This window comes from Pochonia chlamydosporia, chromosome 2, assembly GCF_001653235.2.
Source record: "Pochonia chlamydosporia 170 chromosome 2, whole genome shotgun sequence".
Lineage (NCBI taxonomy): Eukaryota > Fungi > Ascomycota > Sordariomycetes > Hypocreales > Clavicipitaceae > Pochonia > Pochonia chlamydosporia.
This window is the reverse complement of record NC_035791.1, coordinates 913,921-930,294: the sequence shown is the minus strand read 5'-3', so window position 1 is coordinate 930,294 and position 16,374 is coordinate 913,921. Positions and strand designations below refer to the sequence as shown.

Sequence of the window (16,374 nt, the reverse complement as noted above, 5' to 3'; positions counted from 1 at the left end):
CTGAAGTATTATACCCGACTTTCAAAGTGGACTTCTGTGTAGGCCATACAGCTGGTAAAAATAGATACATGTTTACCGTGAAGACCAGTCAAAACAACTGACGACATGCACCAGATACTTGCATCACGGTCTGAATAATGTAACCTTTAGTTCCTATTGGTTATAAAAGGAAACAAGGTCACTGGGACTCAACATATGCGGGTGAAACTTGTTATATTCTTGCTAGACCATTATCATTACCCATCAGGGTATTACACATCTGGCATTCCATGCCTAGATGGTATACTTGAACCCAAGAACTAAATCTACAGTCTAAACGACTGACAACTAACAAACAAGATATTAGCAGATCCCGCTGTGCAATCCAACTATATTAATGTTCCTTGCAACAATTTATATGACATGCCAATTAGGAAAACCAACGTAAACCAATCAAATGCTGAACTTTTGGATAAATCATCAATGCCAGCATTCCAAAAGCAAGATACAGACAAGCTCTCTTTACCATATTCATCTTTGCAGACATTTCGTATTATAGACTCAAACAAATTGCGTCAAGCACATGGCGCCCATGAAATCCACAGCTCATACTGGAGGTAGTGACTCATTGTCAGAACCAGAGCTGGGGCTGGGGCTCTCCTTTTCGCTGTGCCACGTTCGGACAGGGTTGCCACGCCATCTTGTGCCAGCTGGGATACTCTCCCCACGCATAACGAGTGAAGTGGGAGCGATAGTCGTGCCAGCTCCGATAACAGTACCTGGAAGTGAGATGGCGTAAGGGCCGAGTGTCGCGCCAGCTTCAAGGTGGACCTTGTCGAGACGCATGAGTCGGTCATGGAACAGGTGAGTCTGGAGGACGGCGCCGCGATTGACGGTTGCACCATCTTCCAGTGTAATCAAGTCAGCCTCGGGCAACAAATGGCTTTCTAGCCAGACACCACGTCCAATCTTGCAACCGAGGGAGCGCATCCAAATATTAAGGAAAGGGGTGCCGTAGCATACTGTGACGAACCAGGGCACAGCGAGGCACTGAATGAATGTGTCGGCGAGCTCATTGCGCCAGACGAAGGAGCTCCATAGGGGATGTTGGTGCCCGGCTTTGATGTTTGGCGTCAAGAGCCATTTTGCCAATGTTGTGATAACACAAGCAGTCACACCACCAACAAAAAAAAGTCCACCGCTGGCCAAGACTGCCCAGCCGACTCCAAAGGTGACGAAGACCCAGAGCATTCCTATCGCAATACAGGTTGCAAGAACACCAGAGATGATCAGTGGGATCACACGGCAACACTCGACCAATGCTCTGGCTACCTTCAACTTGAATGGCGGATCAAAGGTGCGTGCGTTGTCAGCAAGAGTTGTGATGCGTCTGGGGATAGCCATGGGTGGTCTGCCGAGATACGAGTTACCGGGAGCGATTTTGCAGCCCATTTCCTCTGGGCCCAAAGCTGAGCTCAACACACCGATTAATACACCTTCGGGGATTTCCACATCTGGGTCCACGATGGCTGAATTGCCAACAAACGACTTCTCGCCGATTGTTGCAGTGCCAATGCGGACTTGACCACCGGCAAGCTCAAAGGGCGATAAGAGGACGTCGTCAGCGAGGAAACTTCCGTCTTTCACGTCAAGCAGTGATGGAATGGGGACCACTGTCGACGCCTCAACATTGCGGCCAACGCGGGCGCCCAGTAACCTCAACCAAATAGGAGTGAACAAGCTTGCGTAAGCAGGGAAGTAGACAGTTCGTGCGTTCATCATCAAGCCATGGGTCAACCAAGCCGCCCAGGTTGTGACGCCATGCCATGGGTAGACACCAGGCTTGAGAAAAAGACTGGCAAATCGGACCCATAAAATCACAGAGACGCCGTACATGATCAACCCGATTGCTGATCCTGGGGCTGCAATCTTGACAAGGGCCATAATGATCTCTCCGAGATTGTTGTAATCGGGTCTAAAGACGGGCATGAGAGCAATAATTGGGGCCAGGCTGACAAGACCCAGGATATCCATGCCCATCATGGAACCCGTGTACAAGAGCCATATCCAAATGCTCTCCCGCTTGGTGGCGTGGGGTGATTGACTTGCCTTGATCTCAAGTGAATTGTCAGAAGCTCGAACAATGCCTTCGACGCTGACGCCAGGAGGAACATTGGCATACGGATCCAGGATTGTGCCAGGCATAAGTGTGCTGCGGGCACCAACCCTTGCTCCCTCGCCAATGGTAATGCTTCCAATATGCAGCTTGTCACCATCAAGCCACCATCCGGCAATATCGGCTTCCGGCTCTACGGCACATCCTGGGCCAAAGCTTGCATGACCTGTGGCTGGTGGGAAGGCATGAAGCTGCACACCCGAAGCTACTCGGCAGCCCACCAAGCGGGCGTAGTATCTGATCCAAGGGGTACCGGCTGCAGCTCCAGTCCCAACGAGTCCCATCAAACGGCCGACGGCCCAGAGTCTGATGTGTCGAATGCCTCCACGCTTATAGGTGCCAGGGCGAATGCCGAACAATACAACTCGGGCAATTCCTGCGCTGAGGATAAGCCGTCCAATTGCAGTACCGAAGATGCCCCAGACGACTGCAATCAACCACCATGGGAGTGCGTAAGCTCCCGCCCAATTGTTGGGTCCGAGGACCAGAACGAAGATCTTTTTGACAAAGCCAAGCGTGATGACCCAGCGAATGCCATTGAAACCCATCTCAATCAGCATGATGAAAAACTGAATCAGCATAAGCCATCGGGGAGTTGGTACCACCTCGCGTTCAATCTCCTTGGTGTCCATCAAGTCTTCGACACGAGCAGCCATTGCTTCCAGGGTGGGATTCTCGTAGACGTCAGCGACGGAAATCGTAGGGCATTTTAGCCGGATTTGAGAGATGAGCTGCGCAGCACCCAAGCTGGTTCCACCAAGATCGAAGAAATTAGAATCCAGAGACGGGGGCATACCCAGAACGCGACGCCATTGCTCAGCAATCCATGCTGTGGTACCATCAGCATCGAATTTCTCCGCGTGTCCGGATTGGCCGTGGCTGCCGGCTCCGCCATGTGGGGCCGGCCGTGGAGGCGGCGGCCAAGGGAGGGACTTCCGGTCCACTTTGCCGGAGGTCCGGACTGGGAGGTCGTCGACAGTAACAAGCATAGGGACGAGGGTTGGGGGCAATGCACGGCGGAGAAGTTCGCGATCCTGGGCTGTAGGTGCGCGGCCATTGTTGCAGACGATGTAACCCACAAGCACCTGCGCGCCCATTTCGCTGCGTTGGATGGTACATGCTGCGGCGCACACGTCTGGTAAAGTCAGGAGGGCGGCGTCAATCTCACCCAGTTCGATGCGTCGTCCACCAAGCTTGATTTGTTCATCGTTTCGGCCGACAAAGAGGAGTCCGTCTCGCTCGGCGCGAACCAAGTCTCCACTGCGGTAGGCTCGTTCTCCACCAAATACGGGAGCTGGCGCAAACTTGACCTTGTCTTTATCGAGATCGAGGTAGCGGGCCATTCCGACACCGCCAATGATCAACTCTCCCTCTTCGCCCCAGCCGACGGGTTTGTCGTCGGGGCCGACAACGGCTAGTTTCCAACCGGCCAGGGGCAGACCAATTCGTACTGGCTGGCCGGCAACCAGTGGTGCGCCGCAAGCTACAACTGTTGCTTCCGTCGGGCCGTAGGTGTTCCAAACTGACTCAACAGTGCTGGCGAGCCTGTTTGCCAGCTCAGATGGACAGGCTTCTCCTCCAAGGATAAGCAGGCGAAGTCCTCGGAGGGCTTCGGCCGGCCATAATGCGGCCAATGTGGGCACGGTAGAGACGACCGTGATGCGCTGTGTTGTAAGGAAGGTTCCTAGATCGGCGCCGGCTTTAACTAAGGAGCGTGGTGCGGGAACGAGGCAGGCAGCATATCGCCAGGCCAGCCACATTTCCTCGCATGAGGCGTCAAATGCAACCGAGAGACCAGCAAGGACTCGGTCTCCTGGACCAAGTGGTCGATCTGGAAGGAAAATGAGGGATTCGGCATCAACAAAGGCTGCCGCACTGCGGTGAGTGACAGCTACGCCCTTTGGCTTGCCGGTTGAACCAGAAGTAAAAATAACCCAGGCGTCGTCCTCGGGGCCAGGGCGACGCTGTCTTGAGCTCCCTACCGGTGGGCTATGAGGCGTAAGAGTTTCATTATCGGTCAAGACTGCAGACACATTGGCTTCTGTCCAGACAAGTCGAGCTCGCTCATCCGGGTCATCCACATCGACGGGGACATAAGCAGCTCCCGCAGTGAGAATAGCAAGAATGCCAACATATAACTCTATCGAACCGGAGGTAACACGAATACCCACTTTATCGCCAACGCCGATGCCTGCGGCTCTCAATTGTTTGACACGCGCGGCTATTTGTTGAGACAGGTCGGCATAACTTAGACGTGAGGTTCCATTGTCAATGGCAATGGCCGTAGGGTGTGATGAGACAGAAGCGTCGAGTATATCCACCAACGTTCGTGGACCGGCAGCTTGTTGGACGGGATATATGGCGAGATTGTCGTTGTGAGAGGGCTGTCTCTGTGATTTTTGGCTCATGGCGAGATTCTTGAGGTCACGATGGACCTGAACCTTTGACATTTCTTTCTCCATGTTCCGCCGGGGAATGAATTGAGGAAGAGATGAAGATGAGCCGTTGTGAATCTTGAAGGAAAGTTTTCAATGCAGGGGTTCAGAGATCTTCAATGTTCATATACTTTTCCAACTCCGATGTGGCAATGTGCAAAGAGCATTAAAATCGTGCTGGGGAAGTTTCTTTTGGCTGATGATTTGTTGACTTGGGCTATTCATAGACCAGTTGGCAGTGGAAGTTGTCTCAAGCCACTATATATATTGTCCAGCTGTGGCGTTGTAGGGCTATGGTACCTCGTGTTGAGATTGACAACAAATCAGATGGCTTTTTTTAGGCGTCCAGCGGCTGGTCTTCTATTTCGAAGAGTAAGAGAGTGAGATTCTGGATGAGGATGGTTGCATTAGACAGCTTCCTGAGCTGAGCTGACCGAGTGGACTGGACTTGGGTCTAGGGGAAGAGAGACTCAAGCAGTTGAGCTCATCCGGGTTTTTTTGTATTCTCGCCAGACACGGAACCTTGCTCAATATTAAATCCAAGTTACATCGCGAGCCGTCCTTCACACCAACTTTGCCGTTCATTTCTGCCCACGGAACATGCTGCTCGCTTGCTTAACCAGAAAAACGGGTTTGCAGAACGGAGAGCTCCAAACACAATCATGGCCCACCGGGATGCAGTCAATGCACAAACTACACAATAGATGGTCCCGAAATCAGCAGCTATTGTCACAAATCAAACACCTTGCATGTGTCTGGTACGCTTTGGGCAAGATGAGCCGCTTGTCCAGACCCAATGAGGAGTCCGCGTCGTGGGCGGCCAACGGTCCATGTAAATCCCCTTTACCAGGGAACAGCTGTGAGACAATTGTGTGGGAAAAAAGCTATATTGTTTGCAGTTGATGAACTAGGTTAGCTCACTGACTAACGCATTGGTTTTTTCCCACTTTCATGAAATTTTATACAAATCAAAGCGTCACATGGTGCGTGAGAGTAAGTCAATTTAGCCCGGCGCCATGATGGCGTTTTTGAGTGGCTGGCCCTGTCTTATTTTAAACAATGCCCAAGTTGCAAGCAAGGTTCAAAGGGGGTAGTTGAGGTGCTGAAAAGGAACGATTTTGTCGGTGTGCAATGACCTGACCTGACCTTGCCAAGCCCGTGCTTTTTCCTTCCAACTAACCTTGGTAGTGGAGATGTAGCCACGTAGAAAATTGGCGGAAATCGGGCGGGTATCCGGCATCCTGTGAACAACTTTTTTTTTTTGTAGATCGGCTTGGGCTGGTGGCGTTTCAGCAGCCAGGGGGGGTGTGTGGTAGAATCATACGGGCGAAATATGGTGTCAACGTCTGGGCAGAAGAGTTGTTCCGAGAGGATTCAATTGCTGACAGAGTGCAAAATTTCGTGCGTCATTCAAGAGTTTTGACTGGCTCAAGGGGCAAGCTGAGAAATAGATATCCATGTACGGAGCACTCTGAAGTTACGGTACTGTATCTGACCTGCATCTAGCACCGGTGCTAAGCTGACGGTTGCGTGATGAAATTGACGTGGTCGTGGCCACACCCAAAACAGCCATGGCTCTCACTCTGTTTGTGTCTTTTCACGTTCTCTCTTCCCGGGTCTTCCTAGGTGCAAGCCAACAAGGATTTGTCAGAGCAAGAGGGTGGCGATTAACCCCCAAAGCGTGAGAAGATTGTTGGTGAAATACTACCAACAAGAAGTCGAAAAGGAAAAAGGACTCATACAAAAGAACTATCTGATAGTCTGGGGAACTAGTACCAGGTATTATCCATAGGGCAGAACGGGACATGGGCCCGCGATTATGATTGATTGTTGATTTCCATGGCCCAGTCCTTGTCCGCCCTAAACTGAGAAGGGGGGGAGGGAATGGCAACAACACACACACACTAAAAAAAAACAAGGCGATTCAGGCACCAGGAACTCCGTAACAAGCCACCAAACAGTCAGAGCTCGTTTCTTCAAAACTCTCTTTTTGGGCCCGACGTTCAGCTGCCGTTGCGGAGGAATCAGCCCGCATGTGGCTGGACAAGGTTCCGAGCCTAGACCCGAATCGGGCTGAAGAGGGTCCATGTGAAGCCATGGGAAGGCATGGGAGAGCCCATGGCTAGTGGGAAGGGATAAAAAATAGTTGGAGCTGCCGGATGCCGAGACGATGAGCAAATGGTTGTTTAACTGCACGGTACGGCATAAGCGGCATTTAAGTGAGGCGACCTTATTCTTCAGCCACTTGGGGTATTACGAGAAAAAAGGAGGGGGGGCCAAAAGCCAAGCCGAGTAGTCTCTGGAAACCAAGAGCTTAAATCAATGACTAGATTTTCAATAAACTCGACGCCGACCTGGGCCCTCTGGGGCCTCTGGGGCCCGGATGATTGCTGGTCCGCTGGTGATGGTGCTGGTCCCTGCCAGTATTGTTTTGTCTTTTTGCTGGCCTTGCTATGCCTTGCTGGGCGACAGCAGCTCAACTTAATCGAAGCGTGGCTCCAGATGAAAGCTCAGCTTGCCGCCTCTCCGGCTCGGACCTGCAGCCACGCCAACAACACAAACAAATGGTATTGGCCCCCGTAGCATTGGGATGAAGCCACATAACCAATCTTTGGCGGCAGGCTGGGCTGGCAAGCTGGGTTCCTCATTTCCTGGGGGGCGCGCTGCTGGCGTTGGCGTCTTGGCCTTGCTTGCTTTTCTCTCTGTCGGTCTGCCTGTCTTCCTCCTGACTTGTCCCAAGCTACGCGACTATTTGCCTTGGCCCTGTACTCTAATTTTACAAGGTTAGGCGTAGGCGATACGAACGGCAAGTGGGCATTCCGTCTCGGGAACGTCAAAATCGAAATAGCTGGCTGCGATTCACGTCAACCACTGGCCCAGGACGCGAACGACCGTCCAAAGAAAAGCGAGAAAAGCGTGAGAAGCGTTGTGGCTCTTGTGAGTAGAGACATCCAGACTTTTCCTAACCGCCTATCCGCCGCCGCCGAAGCGTGTCAAGCGCTCGCTCGCTGGCTGTTTGCTTGTTGCCCACCGCCAAAATAGAAGTCCGTTTAATTACTCATCGTAAGCTTACATGGCGTTGATGAAGCCATAGCCAGTCACGCGCTCACTCACTCACTCACAGAGTCACATAATCAGAGAAGTCACAGTCACAGAGTCACAGTCCCTCACGGTCACAGTCACGTCACTTCTCTTCCAACTTCGTCAGTGTCCACATTGCACAATGCCTCGACCACAGGCCCTTGTCTATCGTGGACCAGCAAGCAGCAAGGGCTTGCCCGAAGCCGTTGCCAAGCTTCTTGAGACGTCCCCTCGGAACTTCGAGGTGCGTTATGCAGGTCCTGGCGAAGCGATTCAGGTGTCATACGAGACCTTGAGCAAGGTGGACTTGTACGCTCAGCCGGGAGGTCCAGGTATGTCATTCCTTCATTCTGTCAGTCATTCAGTCAGCCCGTCAGTCGGTCAGCCTCGCTTGCTGCTCTCCTGGAGGGTCTTGCATTTGTCTTTGGGGTGCAGTGCATTGCAGCAAAGCGCAGACCAGAGCCCAGCAGAGCAATGCAATGGGTTTCTTTTTGTTTCAAAACCTCATGGCATGGCATGGCCGGACTTTACCGAGCCCATTGGCTTCTTTTCTTTTTCAGCTCGTCATTCCGTTTCCCGTCTCCCGGCTTCGTGGGCGAGCTCGTCTATATTTGTCAAACATTGACCTGCCTCTTTGGCCACAACTTGCACACGTTGCATTCACACACACACACACACTTACATCCAGACATACATACATACATGCTTTCCTGCATCCATGAACCCAAATAATTCCTCCTGGCTTGACCCTGTCGTCTTAGAAACACACTCGACTAATGTCGAATTTCGGGCTTGACCCCCACAGACCTTGACGATGCTTGGGCCGAGACCAAAGCCTTTGCGCCCGCAATCCGGGATTTTGTCTCTCGTGGAGGTCGCTACCTTGGCTTCTGTCTGGGTGCGTACCTCGCCGGCCACACACCGGGATTTGGACTGCTTCCTCGGGGATCTGACACAGACGCCGAAAATTGCCAGAAGGGAGCCCAGGTGACCACCGATGAAGACACCATCATCCAGGTGGACTGGAACTTTACCACTGGCGACAAGGCTGGCCAGAAGGCTAAGAATAGGTGGATTTACTTTCAGGAAGGCGCCGTCATTAAACGCTTTGTTGAAAGTGACACTTGCTTTGTCCTTGGGCGGTATTCACATAGTGGTCGTGTAGCCTCGTCTCTGAACAAGTATGGCCAAGGCTGGGTTGGCCTCATCGGACCTCATCCCGAGGCGACAGAAGAGTGGTGTAAGTCAATTATTCATCAACTCCTGCATTCTGTTTTCGCAATATCAATTTTATCCGCGACATTGTGCGGTCGCTAACGTGGACGTGTCTTTCAGTTGCTATTGAAGACATTCCATGTCCTCATGGACTGCAGTTTGAGATTGGCCATGATTTGATTGAAGCAACAATGGCAGGAGGCCGAACTTGACGTCGCTTACATAGTGTTGTATTTAAATAAAATTTGTTGTGATTTTTCCATGCATTGCGTGATGCAGCGTCCTGATGATGTAGATGTATTTACCAAATGGCATTGATCGGAGTGCATTACAAGCCGAGATGCACGGTGACTCATTCAGCTTGACAGTAACCCAACCGAGCGGCCCGCGCCTAATTAAAGCAATATAGTAGATATTGTACCAACTACAGTAGGTATTCAACATGTTTTATTCAGTGACAGTCCTGTATCCAAAGTAAAATTACCAGCATGGCCGGACCGCTGTCAGGTTTCTACGACATATGACATCCCCGGGCAGGGCAGGCATGTATCATATTATTGAAAGAAAGTAGAGTAGCATTCAAGTATATTGTGAGACATGATTGGAACATGTTCTATTCAGCCTGGTTCATACGAGTCATGACGAGCCTTGCAAGCGATTGTCGAACCGGTGGGCTCAATGTAAGACACATGGCTGTGCATCAGTCGCTCAGCCTTTGTTACACAAACGGAACGGGTTCTCGGCCAACATCGGGTGCCAAATGCGTCTGACAGCTTACTACGGAGTACGGAGTGCCAAGGTAGATCCTTTCTTTGCGAATTTACCCGGATGCGGATGCAGATCAGATGAGAACATGTAGACCACTTGTGTTGAGGGAGTCTAACTATCACGACCTTTTGCCTTTGACAAGCGCATGCTTAGTTATCTCAGTCTGACAAATCAAACAAACCCCACAACATGTTCTCTCAAGACGTCATGATGAGCACTACGGCAACTACTCACAACTCCAAAAGAGTCAGTTTATACAAGAAAATTCGTCGACTTTGATATTCTCCATCGTATGATTATTGCGTCCGTGGCTAACAACCCATCAAGACAACTCCATAGCCCTGTATACACGTGGAGAGGACAACAAATGGTCCAAGTCACCGCGCGGCAAGCCTTCCGCAGAACCGACGACTACACTCCCGGGACACGCAAGCTCAAGCTCCTTAGCGAAGACCTCCCCCTTCCTCTTCACCCAACCGCCGTCTTGATCAAGGTACACGCAGTCTCTCTCAACTACCGTGATGCCAACATTGCACATGGCGGCAACCCCTGGCCCGTGATACCAAACGGCGTTCCTGGCAACGACGCCGCCGGCGAGGTTCTCTCCGTGGGCGACAAGGTCTCTCTCGTGTCGATTGGGGATGCCGTCGCCCCAATCACGGATTCGGCATATGTCACATCTCGGTCGACAGGGCGATCTTGGCTTGCAGCAAATGAGGATGGGACCCTGGCGACGCATCTCGTTTTCGACGAAAGCCAAGTGACGAGGCTGCCTGCACACCTAGACTGGGTGCAGGCGAGTATCATCCCTTGCGCAGGTACAACCGCCTGGTCTGCCCTCAAGGGTGCCGCCATCGGCCAAACGGTGTTGATCCAAGGTGCGTGTGTATGCGTATGTGCAAGTGCCCAAGATGGCTGCATATGATACAGCCACTGACCATCCTCTTAGGCACGGGTGGCGTTTCAACTTTTGCCATCAAGCTTGCTCGAGCCTCCGGGCTGAGGGTGATTTTGACGTCGTCGAGTGACGAGAAGCTCGAAAGGATGAAGACGCAATTTGGGCAACCTGAACTTGAGACGGTCAACTACAGCACAACTCCAGAGTGGCATGAGGAGGTTTTGAGACTCACCAATGGTGTTGGGGTGGATATTGTTGTTGAGAATGGAGGAAGCAGTTCTCTGGTGAAGAGCATGCTATGCACGCGCCGTGGCGGCATCGTCAGCCAAGTCGGCTATCTCGGCGGTAGCAAGCCAGAACATCTTGAGGACTTTATTTCCACCATCATTGACCGTAGATTAAACGTCAGGTAGGTTCCAACTTTGTCAGCCGGGTGTGTGCGAAATGGGATCTAACTTGATATCAGGGGCATCAACGCCGGCTCCAAGGACGACCAGGATGGGCTGATGAGTGCAGTTTCCGCTACAAAAATGACGTTTGAGGACATTCTAGACTCTGTTTGGGAGTTCGAACAGGCTGAAGAGGCAGTCGAATACGTCTGGCAAGGGAAGCAGGTCGGGAAAGTGGTGATCAGGGTTGTGTAACTTGCGGCTGCATTGTTCAACGACGTTGGCCCCAAATCCATTTCAAGCTAGCGTTTGTGCACCGTATGAGATTCAGGACACGCGTCTGGTGGCATTTCACAGACCGTGGCCGGAAAGTGGCTAGATTCGGTAATATGCCATGAGCCCGGTTTGTTGCGCCAGGGCGTAACAGGGCTTGGTGACCAGCATATTAATAATAGCATTGCTACTGCAGGCATTATGAAGGCTTGATGTAATCTCATTAATTAAGCCAAATAACGACCACTTCGGCTGTCGCTACTCCGTGTTTCCCCAAGATACAAACATGGCGAGTGCCTAGTTCATCTAAGTCGATACTACAACAACCACCAACAGAGTTATAGTCGAGTTTGCTTTCTGCAGAGACCCACCTGTTGGGACGTGACGTTCAACGTTTGAACAGCCTTCAAAGTGCTAGGGCAGTTCGGAAAGTCCCGAAACCGGTGCGGATGCCGTTTGGTGGAGTGAACATTGAACATGAGAGGCTTTTGAATTTAGGCAAAAAGAGCCGACTTGTCATATCCAATGGTGTAAATATGAGTATTATGACGCTTTCACGACGATACTCTAGTAGTAGCTTGACACTCAACAACTAACTATATATGCCAAAGAACAAAGAAAAATCTATATCGTAAGCCAAAGAACGCTGCTGCTGGTGATACCCCAAAGGGCTGCAACCATGCCATACTCTCACATCACGCCATACATACATCTGAGCAAGCCTCTCAGGTCTGCCGGGTCGCCATCATAGGCGGCTGAGTTTGATATGCCCCAGTCACGGGTTCGCGGCTCTTGACCTCGTTCTCCTGCTGAGTGAGAGCACAACACATGCACCAGTAACTAGTGCAGCAGTCTCCGCACAGGCTGCCCTTGATGTTGTATCGCTTTCGGATTTGCTCTCGCTTAACCATGTTGTACCTGAATCACGCAGGTCAGAGGACAACTGCCGTTTCCTGTCTCATGATGCACAACTTACAGACAGCCACAACCGGTAATGACATGGATTGCTCCAAAGACGAGACATTCCTTATTCTCAGACTCGGGGTCCAGACGGCCGGATGTTTTACCAAAGACTATTCAAGGCGACTCCGTCAATTTTTGAGGTTTCAACAGTTTTTCTACCTGTACTCAACTTACTGACACACGGCAAGCACCAACTCAGGAGACAGTTGCCGCAGCCACCCCAGCTACAGAGGCCGTGCTCCCATTCTCCCTCGGGTTTCGTCTGATAAGACATGCTGCAACTATTGTTCGCTACGAGAGTAGGTGTACTGCAATTTCTCTGCGCGCTCGGGGCAATGGTTCACAAGTTGACGGCTCGCATGCATGTAGGATTGATGCAGAGAAGTGTGCTTGGCAAAAGGAGTTTTATATAAAACAGGAACGTTGATGTAAAACCACGTTATCGAATTCAGGTTGATACGCTTGGTACTTAATTTGGGTATGGGGTTTCGAAACGTGGGCTTGTATGCCAAGAATCTGCTTCGAAAGGCTTACCTCTCCGTAGGGCTGATGCACCAAAATCCAACACGATGGGCATCGCAGCACAAATACATGGGTTATTGGAAACTCACAATCTGACAACACGCCCACTACTCCGTAACGGGTCATTAATTACTGGTTTCGCTTCCCATTGTTTCTGCTACCGAGGTCTGCTACCGAGGCTAGTCGGCACAGACAACCAAGTCAGCAAACCAACAGTCACCGTCAATAACAAGCCCATTACAATGCTGTGCAGTACAGTAACACTTGAGAAACAGTTGACAAAAACTACATCCTGCGTATCCGTGGGTCAGTCGTGTCAGATTATCGGGCTCCAATCAATACGACAAATAAATTTCCCCAGACCCGCCCTATATTGTCCATTGTCAAGCACAAAGACAAACAAAAAAACAAAATTATGTCCTCGCTAAGCCCGTCAATATTGTAATCTTAATTTTTGTGCAAAAACAAACATGAAAAGCCACGCGAAGCCACAACGCTTCCTGGCATCGCCCTTGCATCAGCCCCCATCAATGCTCAACAAACCGGGCGTCACAGGGACGGGGACCTGCACGCGCCACGATATTCGCATTACAGGGACGCGTAAGTTCAAGATCGCGTTGACTTTTTTTGGGCGCTGGGGCGAAATTGTTTCCCCTGAACGCACACGCCGTGAGGTCACTTAGTTCTTGGGGGGATGATGGGGTGCGTAAATTGCTGGGGAGCTGTTGTCACATCGACAAGGAGTGATGTGTTCTTCGTGCTTGCTGGCGTCGTTCATTCTGTGAGAAACGCGTGTCATTGTATGGGGAATGAGTTGGGGATGTGTATGGTTGAGAAGGGGAAGTAGTTGGTGTCGCTGGTTGATGGGATGGAGGAGCTGGTTCGCGTTCCACGTGGAGGAGGGTAGGTTCTGCTGTTTGGCCGTGCAAGTCTTGTAGGCTAGTAACATGTTCTAAAGTACGGAGTAAGCAATTGGCCTTAGATCTAGACGCAAGAACTCTGTAGTCCATATTCGCTGTCACTGTGCAATGAGTGATATGGCCCAGTGTCACGATGCAACGTCTTGGGTGCCCAATTCCTGTCATAGCCTTCTAAGATCAGGCATTGTGGAATGAATGGATAGGATTTTATCACTTGATCAACCACACCATCATAAATAAATACTTCTAGCTGCCATTGTCCCGGTTATTTGTTACAATACACTATGACGTCGACAAAGTTGGCGTGGTTACCTACCCTACACATATATCTCATTTCCAAATAGTCGTTTTCTTCAACTCGGACACTCGTTTTAGTACTAAATGACCCGATTATGGGGATTAAATATAATTAGACGCATCGTGGATAGTGTTAATATGCATTTACAGTAGGCAATGCTGAGTATCTGTCAATAATACGTACAATTACGCCTAGTAATTCGATTGAAACTGCCAACTTGACGATCCACAGTCAGCCAATCACAAGCCTCTACTTTCTCAGGCACCAAGCAAGACTCCATTGACAAGACACAAATGCTAGTATTGACTTTAACACCGTCTAGACGCCGCGTGTGCAGGCCATGCATGCCCTGTAAAATATCCCAAAATGCTAATATGTTGCCAGTCTATGAAGAAGATTCCCAATCAATGCTCAGATAACAATGCCTCTCTGCTTCCAGCCTCCCTTGCCCTTCCAGGCAAACAACACCAACAAGCATGCCACCCAGACACAAATTCCTTCTGCCCAAAAGGTCGCGGCATAACAGTGTTTCCCATAGCAAAACAGGTCGTCGTCATCGCCACCGCCAGACGATGTCGAAGACCCCTTGGCACCTGCCTGGTAGATTCCAGAGTATATCAGGCCCCAGAATGTTGATCCCAAAGCGGGCAACATGGCGATTATGCCAAAGTTGGTGGCAAAGTTCTCAACGCCCCAGATAATGGTGACGATCAGAGGGGCCAAACTGAAGATGGCACCATAGCCCGCTCCCACGAGACCCGAAACAACCCAGAAGCGATCAGCATGGTTTTGAACTGCGCCAGAGGCCAGAAATATGAAGCCGATAGACATGAGAACGGCGAAAAAGAGGACGAATGCGACACGGGAGATGCTGAAGCGCTGGAGGGCAGTCGATCGGTGACTGCTGTGATACGAAGAAGACAGTTGGATATGTTGTGTTTCGGGAGCGGGAGCAAGCAGATCGGTAAGAGTGCCGATCAATAGTCGGGCAATGGTGCTCGTGACGCCGAAAATCGAGACGTGGGTAGCGGCCGAGGTTGTTTCGCCAAAGCCCTCCGTTGAAGGAGGTGTCAATGTGCCGATGACGGTTCCAAGGTTGTTGATGAATGCTTCGGCCGGCCCAATCATGAGTAGAAAGGCGAGGGCAAACGGCCACATGGTGTGGTCGCTGAGGAACTGCCGCGTCTCTGCATTCAGCACCCAGTTCTTCTTCCATTGCGCGTCTTCGTCCTTGGACGGATCTATCAAGCTGCTGGATTCCATATTTCCTTGGTCTACTATGGGACCGGCCGATCCGTATCCTCGCGATCGTGTGCGACTAATCAACGAGCTGCCATCCAGGAGACCACTTGTTTCGAGTTCCTCAATAGCTTCCTCAATGAGGTCTTGTTCATCCACCACACGGAGCAAAAACGTGCCCAGGATACCCATGATGAAGAGCAAAACAGCCAAAAAGACGAAGAAGCGGAATACATCGACCTCCCCTTTGGATCCGTCGGGCTTCGTTTCATACAAGAACCGACTGCCGAATTGACTCAACCACATGCCGCTCAAGCCAAAACCTGTAATGGGCATCGCCAGAGCCAATCCCCTGTACTTGCCCTTGCCAAAGTTCTTTGCACAGGTTGACACTGAGGCAATGTACATCGCGCAGGTTGCCGAGCCGACACACACAAAGGCAAACATCATGGCTGGGTACGACCACTCGTTGCCCACACCATGCGGCTTCCCTAGCACATTGTATTCGATATCGAGCTTTCGATAGATGGCAGCAGCGGTGCCATATCCCGTACCAAATAGGATGGCCGACAAGAGCGACAGCGGTGCGACCCCGACACGGTCGCACACATATCCCATGATGGATATGGGCAGGTAGAGGGCCACAGAGCCGGCGATGGCAACGCCATTGACCTGAAACTGTGTGTATCGCAGACGGGACTGGAATCGCGGGGCGTACAGGGAAAAGACGACGATGGAACCGGCGCAGAGAGCCGCCAGGGTAGCGAATACCAGAGATGTGATGCGGACGACTTGTTTCTGGCGTATTAGGCGCCGGCGCTGTGCCGAGTCCTGCTCGAAGCTCTCGTCGTCATCGTATGCGCTAAACGTCGACGACGCTTCACTGTCTATGACTTGGGCGGTGGTCGTCGTGTCGGTTGGAGTGACGAGAGTACGATCGTCGGAAGACGAGGATGTGGGCATCGTCACGGAGACTGCCAGCCGAACTGCTTGCTAGACGGCCTTGAGTACGTCAACGGTGCGTCGTGGATGCTAGACGGTCATGCCGAACGGGTTGGAAGCAAGTGAAAGTGAGCACAAAGAGTAAAGAGACGAGGATGGATGGGATGGGAAGGCGATTATGAATGACGGGATGACAAGGTCCAGTCCGCGGACGAACATGGAGAATGGACATGGAGTCATGGACCAGATGGAACTTTGGAATATTGGTCGTTATCG

At 51.3% G+C, this 16,374-nt stretch overlaps 3 protein-coding genes across 3 annotated transcripts; 1 reads left to right on the top strand and 2 right to left on the bottom strand.

Moving 5' to 3' along the window:
- Positions 1-585: 585 nt before the first annotated feature.
- On the bottom strand, positions 586-4,605 carry VFPPC_02417 (non-ribosomal peptide synthetase-like protein; the record flags this gene model as incomplete). The annotated part of the gene is made up of 1 exon (XM_018282066.1): positions 586-4,605. One exon carries the CDS (start codon positions 4,603-4,605, stop codon positions 586-588), a length of 4,020 nt encoding a protein of 1,339 aa, XP_018146379.1.
- Positions 4,606-7,813: 3,208 nt separating this feature from the next.
- On the top strand, positions 7,814-11,196 carry VFPPC_17597 (alcohol dehydrogenase; the record flags this gene model as incomplete). Its single annotated transcript, XM_022429292.1, has 5 exons — positions 7,814-8,003; positions 8,477-8,911; positions 9,906-10,532; positions 10,604-10,961; positions 11,019-11,196. 5 exons carry the CDS (start codon positions 7,814-7,816, stop codon positions 11,194-11,196), a joined length of 1,788 nt encoding a protein of 595 aa, XP_022285681.1.
- A 3,132-nt stretch (positions 11,197-14,328) lies between these two features.
- On the bottom strand, positions 14,329-16,119 carry VFPPC_02414 (MFS monocarboxylic acid transporter; the record flags this gene model as incomplete). The annotated part of the gene is made up of 1 exon (XM_018282063.1): positions 14,329-16,119. The coding sequence occupies one exon, from the start codon at positions 16,117-16,119 to the stop codon at positions 14,329-14,331; it is 1,791 nt and encodes a 596-aa protein (XP_018146376.1).
- Between the last annotated feature and the right edge of the window lie 255 nt (positions 16,120-16,374).